Source organism: Ictalurus furcatus, chromosome 16 (assembly GCF_023375685.1).
Source record: "Ictalurus furcatus strain D&B chromosome 16, Billie_1.0, whole genome shotgun sequence".
Taxonomy (NCBI): Eukaryota; Metazoa; Chordata; class Actinopteri; order Siluriformes; family Ictaluridae; genus Ictalurus; species Ictalurus furcatus.
Window position 1 is genome coordinate 8,875,001 of NC_071270.1, and position 7,500 is coordinate 8,882,500.

At 36.8% G+C, this 7,500-nt stretch overlaps 1 protein-coding gene across 3 annotated transcripts in view; it reads left to right on the forward strand.

Moving 5' to 3' along the window:
• ints2 (integrator complex subunit 2) overlaps positions 1-7,500 on the forward strand; it is a 94,970-nt gene that overhangs the window by 79,579 nt on the left and 7,891 nt on the right. For 2 of the 3 annotated variants that reach the window (XM_053645416.1, XM_053645417.1), the window contains exon 25: positions 2,341-2,517. The exons of the other annotated variant lie outside the window; for it this stretch is intronic. In XM_053645416.1, the coding sequence (XP_053501391.1) occupies positions 2,341-2,517 (177 nt within the window). The remainder of the gene's footprint in view (positions 1-2,340; positions 2,518-7,500) is intronic. 3 annotated transcript variants of the gene reach the window in all.

Genomic DNA, 7,500 nt, shown 5'->3' on the forward strand with positions numbered 1-7,500 from the left:
ATATGTATATGTGTATATATATAGAGAGAGAGAGAGATAGATACTGTAGATATATATCAGTCTTTTTTTTTTTTTACAGTGTGCTCATTTGCTGCATGTGACACAGTGTTATGGGTTAAAAATGTACTTAAAATGGCTTATGGTACCTTGTAAATGAATTGATTTTATTTCCATTAAAGAAATATATTTTGTTTTATTAGGACCATTTTGTTTATGAGGTGTAAAGACTAGCCATGAGAAGTATATGTTCTTTTTAAGCAATGAAAACTAAGTTTTCCACTGAAAATGTCTGTTAACCAGGAAATCGAGTTTACAGATTTATAACCCTAGGCCCACACAAACCCAAACCCTAGGCCCACACAAACCCAAAGTGGGAGGCCGTTCCACTGAACTACCCAAAAGATATTTCAAATGAAACTGTACGGAAAGTTTACAAAAACAAGAGACTGACAGAAAACCCAGAGACTCTATTTGCAGACCTCCATAAGGATGGCAGCACCAGCAACCTGATTTTGTGTAAAATGTCAATAAAAGGATAAAGGCAAAGAAAAAAAGAATAATGCATGCTTAGGGTTTCCGTAGGATTGGGTTCAGCAACAAAGAAATTCTTTGTGTTTTTGAAGATTATGAATCTGGCAACTTTTTCGCCAGTTACTTATTGAAGCGTGGTTCTCTTTCCCCTCCCCAACTATTATAACCTCTCAGCAGCACTTCTCTTTGAGTAAAATGTTTTTGCCTCTGTTGCGATGTTATAGACTGCAAATATGTACAAATTCCTTGACCTGGATAGAATATATGTGACTCTCCAAGTTTTATGGTTCTGCTCCTCCCCGTTAATTTGATGAGCCAAAAGATAAGATTACTTAAAGATGATGATTGCTTATTAGTAAAGCTATTGAAGCTACAGCATATGCATTTTAAACCCTGGATTGCCCAATTAAACAAACTGTATTCCTCTTCTAAAAAAAAAAAAAAAAAAAAGATTTTAAAAAGTTTGTGGTACTTTCACTAAATAAAAAAAAAAAATCTTGGTCACAATTGTAACTGGTGGGACAGTGAAACAGGTTAGTAAGAAATTATCAGTTGCTCAATAAGACTCATCATAAAATTGCAAACAATATAGTACAATTATTTCCCCTATCATGAACAATATCCATTCAATGTTCTGAAGATGGAAAAAGTCAAACTGCATTTGGAATAGGCAGTGATTTCTGTCATTGTAAAATAATTTTACAAAGCATTCATTTATTTTTTGATCTACAGTTAAATAAAAGTTAAACTGGAAAATTAAATGGTAGGCTATAAAAATGCACCTATTTCTGGACATTGTTTGATCTAAATATTCTACATAATGAATAAAAATAACAAACATGATACTTGTGAATAAAACAATTTTATATATTAAATTCAAAATATATAATATAGTCCTGAATATCTCTGCAGCTCATCAAAAATATAAATGGGGTGTCCAACAGAAAGCACGCTGTCAGAGTTAACATTTAAAGTAGATTTTTTGTATTTAGTTACTTCTGTTTCAGAATAAATAAGCATTATGTCATCAAATCACAAGTCTGTTTTGATTTAATGGTTAGAAGCTATACTAAATGACGAATAACCTAAAAATCACAAAAATGACACTTGTATATGCAAATTATTAGATCCTTAAAATAAAAAGACAGCTAAATAGTGGTGAAAAACATAATTGTTGAAATTATACGAATGAATGACAATAACTTGCTAATAATCACGTGAATCTTTCTAATTGGCATGGGCCTCCAGTCAGTGTTGTTCATGTGGAATTCATTCAATGTTACCTCAATTAACTTTCTACGGGGGGGCGCTCATTTAAAAAACAGTCAGTTGAGCTGAAGCTCGAACCCTGTTCGCTGTTATAATAGACCTGCATGTTACCGCTGCACTAATTTAGCACACATGCTAATATATAAGTACCTATATTACGAGATTCGGTCACGCTCACTTTATATTTTACATAATCTTGTAATTATAAACTTGTTTAAATTAGGTTTATCATAAGTTTTGATGAGAAGTGTAATATTTTTGTGTAAACCAATCCACCACACATTCCATTTTTATTGTACTATGTTCAGCTTCAGTATGTCGTTCCATGCACCACCTGGTGGTTATTGTGTGAAGCACAACAAATGAATTTAAATTCTTAGAACCGTGCCTGCAGTATACCACGTGATCACACATGACGAATTGCGTGATACTACGTGAATAAACTCACATTCGTAAAGGCCAGTGCAGATACCCTGTTTGCTGAATATTGCCGTAGTCTATAAATGTATATCTCTGAAATGCTGTTTTTCCTGTACCCAGTCCTAACACGTGCCAAGCGCTTTGCTTTCTTCATGCCCACCTTACCATGTTTGGTGTCCATTTGCTGGGCTTTTCCTCCACTCTACGATGATGTGGCATCCCTGTTGGTGCAACTGGGCCAGGTGTGTGCTGCTGATGTTGCTGCTAAAGCCTGTGACATCGACCCATTTATTGCTAGTAAGTTTACAGTGAATTTTCATACACTAGATTTTTTTCTCTGCTGACTTTTTTTATTTATTTGTGTAATATTAGATTTATATTTATATACCAGCAAATGATATTGGAGCAAAAGAATAAAAAGAGAAGAACTGCATGTAATGTTTATGGGGCAGTATTCAGAAAAGATCTTAAAGGTAAACATTTTTATTTTATTTTATTTTTGTATTGGAAGACAAGATGGTAATATTTACATGCGTCAAATACTAAGTGCTCGTGTTAGTGTGTGTGTGTATTTACATATCTTACGGCAGTGATTCTTGAACGACTTTGGAAGTAGTGCTCATTCCGATACGTGGCAATATTTGTCGAGTGCAAGTGATGTCAAAGGAGGCAGAGACTGCAAGTGAAAGAAGGAAGCGCAGGCGTCTTAGAATGCAAGTCTTAGAGTGCAAGTGCAAGTTTGCAGACAGACCCTTCTCAAGAGGTCACCCATCCACATTGAGAAGAGAGAAGTAATCTGAGAATTTTCATTTTGATAGCTGCTATTTGTCCTATTAATGAAAGAGGAAGATTAATCCAGCATCCAAGGTCATCTGTTGTTTTAAGCGGTGTAGTTAAGTGAGAACAACTCTGACAGCCTGGAGGACATGCTAATGCCTAAGTACTTAATATTTCCAACACGACTTGGAAGAAATGAATCCTGAGCTGCAAAATCCCAAGCCTCATCAGAGTGTGGGGGTATGGTAGAGGCATTCCAATTTATTGTGTAGTTTGATATTTTGGAAAAAGTATTAACTTTAAATGTTTCCTGAAGTGAAGGTTTAGGGCTCTGCAAATAAATGAGATATCATCTGTAGATATAATAATAATAATAATAATAATAATAATAATAAACAACTTTATTTTATAAAGCGCCTTTAAAGCAGCTTCTCAAAGCGCTGTACATAAAATCACAGTCCACAGAAAAATAAAACAAATAAAAGTTAATAAGAACAAAAACAACAACATTAATAATAAAAATAATTATAAAACAATCTAAAAAGACATCAGCAGTCGAATGCAAGTTTAAAAAAGTGTGTCTTGAGAAGAGCTTTAAAAATGCCAGAAGTCTGGGCTTCCCTGAGTTCAGGAGGAAGAGAGTTCCAAAGTGAAGGAGCATAGACAGAAAAAGCCCTGTCACCCATAGATTTTAGGTGTGTTTGTGGAACAGTTAACAGATTACACTGTGAGGAGCGCAGTCTGCGATTTGGGGTGTAAGGGATTAATAAGCCAGATAAGTATTCCGGAGACAAATCATGTAATGCCTTGTATGTCAACATCATGATCTTGAAATCGACACGGAACCTGACCGGGAGCCAGTGTAAGGACTTCAAAACAGGAGTAATATGGTCACATTTCCTGGTTCCCGTCAGGATCCGGGCGGCAGAGTTCTGAACATATTGCAGTTTGTTTATTGCGGTTTTAGAAACTCCGGCTAAAACGGCATTATAGTAATCCAGCCGTGTGACAACAAATGAATTAATCAACTTTTCAGCGACAGATAAGTTTAGCATTGGGCATAGTCTGGCTATATTTCTGAGGTGAAAAAAGGATGCCTTCACAATACCACGAACAAAAAAATCAAAAGTGAGGCTGGGGTCAAAAATTACACCAAGGTTCCTCATCTTACTTTGGGTCTCTAAAACAGAGCCATCAACAAACAGAGACAGTGGAGCCACTTTGCGAATTTGATGTCGGGAACCTATAAGCATAACCTCAGTTTTCCCGCTGTTCAGGCACAGAAAGTTATTGTTCATCCATGTTTTTATCTCAGAAATACAGTCAGAAAGATAACAAGCATCAATGTTTTCACCAGATTTAGAGTGAATGTAGATTTGGGTATCGTCGGCATAAAAGTGATAATGGAGGCCAAGCGATCGCAGCAGATGCCCAAGTGGAGATAGATAAATATTGAAGAGTAGAGGGCCTAGAACTGAACCCTGAGGAACACCAGTGAGCACCGAGTGTCACCAAGTGTCAGACCTAAAGCCACACATAGAAATAAACTGGGAACGGTCAGTAAAATAGGATTTAAACCAGTTTAAAACTGTCCCGGACACACCAAAAACACTTTCAAGGCGGGTAAGTAAAAGACCATGATCCACAGTATCGAAGGCGGCTCTAAGGTCAAGAAGAATAAGAAGTGAACGAAATGAGATATCTACACCAAATTTGGCATGCTTATGTTTGAGGACAATCTATGGTCACCCAGAAAAGTTGGCACAATTTTGCCCCATAGTGGCGCTATAATACCGAAAAAACCTGAAGTTGTCTGTAACTATGGAACCTTTGATCCGACTGAATTCAAAACTTGCATACAGTGTCTTTGTCTCAGTTGCCATCACTGTATATGAGCACATTCACATATGTATGTAGAGATGTATGTAGATATCATCCACATAGAGACTAATTTTTGTTGTGCCTTTATAGTATGAATTCCATTGATTTTACTGTTCTGTCTTATTGCTTTGTGAGCAGTTCTATAAAAATGGCAAACAGTGAAGGGGAGAGTGGACATCCTTGCCATGTTCTAACATGTCCAACGTATTGTACTGCAATAGTTTAATTTGACTTGTAGTAGTATGTTTAAAAAAGTAGTTTTAACATTGTCAAACCATTCTGTAAATATTTCAGATAGACACCAATGGTTCTTGAGGCATGTATGTTTAGAATGAGAAGGCCTATCATTTGATATATATTAGTTATGTTTGTTCAAAATACTGCATTATATACAACCGTTAACAATCGTTAAAAATCGTGATAGCGTGAACTAGTGGCTGATTTCTTTAAAAATTTGCACAAACCTCTTCGATCAAGAGTAAAATAGGCCCACCAAGTTTCATTCCAATCAGCCAATGGTAACCTTGTCTAGTAGCTACTGAAAATTGATTGGCGTTCAGGTTTTTCAACATATGTGAATGTGCTCATAAACAGTGATGGCAACTGAGACAAAGACACTGTATGCAAGTTTTGAATTCAGCCGGATCAAAGGTTCCATAGTTACAGACAACTTGAGGTTTTTCGGTATTATAGCGCCACTATGGGGCAAAATTGTGCCAACTTTTCTGGTGACCATAGATTGTCCTCAAACATAAGCATGCCAAATTTGGTGTAGATATCTCATTTTGTTCAAGAGCCATTTACGTAAAAGTGACCACGCCTACTTCCTGTGTTTTCGCATACCGTAACTACCTCAAGTCGAAAGTTCAAACTTTTTTTGTTAACCTTTTATAGCGAGACTCCATAGATTCATTTAGCACTGGGCTTGAACCCCTTAAAAATCCTTACAATTACAATAGGGTTTCAGCCCTCCAGGTTTGAACCCCTAATAAAGCTAAATATTCAGCAAAGAGGAAGAAAAATAGGTATAAAAGAAAAGAGCAGAGAAGAGGGAAAGAAAAGTGAGACAAATAACCTGACATTTGTGTGAATGAGAAATAGATGTGTGTAATAGAATAGAATTTGTGTGTGTGTAGTGATAGTTTATTGTTTTTCCTGTTGTCTTTTAGAATCAGGTAAAGTACTTTCCATCGTTTGTTTATTTTTCTTGGGAATTTATCGTTAAGTCCATTAAGTTCTTTCTGTTTAAAGTGTTCAAATTTCGCAAAGATGGGTCTGGGTCCTTTGTGGCTTCTTGTACAGAAGCTGTGGACTCGGTGGAATGATATATTATTGACATCATCTGGTGAGAGTTTTAGCTGTGTTTTCATGAAGTCTTTTACCAGTGCCTCTGGAGCATCAGGTGAGTTTTCGGGTATACCTGAGATCAAATTCCCGCATGCTTTGTGTTTGTATGTCCAACATAGTTTCCTTAATTAGTTTTTCTTTTTTTTTACCGTTTAAATTTGTTCAGTTAATGATTCAACAGTTGAGTTTAGTTTCATATTTACTTTCTCTATGGTTTGGCTGTAGGTTATGTGCATATTCCAAGCTAGTGTGGAGTTCTTTGAGTTCTTCGTGTACGGATGTTAGTAAGTAGAGTTTTTTATTAATACTTGCCAGGAGACTGACCTCTGTTTTAGTGGTTTGTAGATCCTCTGTGTCGGTGGATGAGTCTTTCTTGTTTCTTTTGATTGGGTTTTTTTGTAGTGTGTCAGATTTAGAATCCATATTGTGCTGTTGGTGGTAGTAGTAATGGTCAATAAATGCTTCCATTGGGTTTGTCACCATACAGAATCCTCTATCTATATTCCAACTACACAAGGCTTGTTGTTATACAGTTTGGTTTTTAGATTTACTTGTGTTTTTTTAGTTTTTTTTTTTTTTACCTTCCTTTAATTTCTAGATTAAAAGCGGTCCTTTCAGGCGTTCCCAACGCCTGTCGCGAGACGCTAGTCTCCCAATACTCACATCTGTCCACGATAATCACAACAAAAGAGTTTTTGAAAAATATAATTATTTTAAGATTCCTTATTTTTTCCTGTCCGAGTGTAAGTAACTGTTGTTGAAAGAGGTGTTGATGGTGGTTAGAAAGACTCTGATGATCTTTTGAGCTGTCCTCACAATTTGCTGTAGGATCTTGCAATCGGAGTCTGTGCAGTTCCCATACCACATGGTGAGACAGCTGGTCAGGACACTCTCTATCGTCCCTCTGTAGAAGGAGGTGAAGATGGGATGGGTAAGTTTGGGTCTCTTCAGCCTCCGCAGGAAGTGGAGGCGCTGCTGGGCCTTCTTGACAAGGCAGGTGGTGTTGAGAGTCCAGGAGAGGGGGGTTCGAATTCGGAGTTCGATGGAGTAAAACCTTCTATTTCCTCCATCGTGTTTGGACTCCACATTTTCAGTATGGTATGACAAGGGTATTAAACAAGTTAGAAATCTGTATGCCAATGGTGTTTTTGATAGCTTTGCCAATCTGGCATCCACTTATGACCTCCCTGTGACGCATTTTTTTCGGTATTTTCAAATTTGGAATTTCGTTTCTAGATGTTTTCCTGATTTCCCCTCTGCGCCTCCTGAACAGGC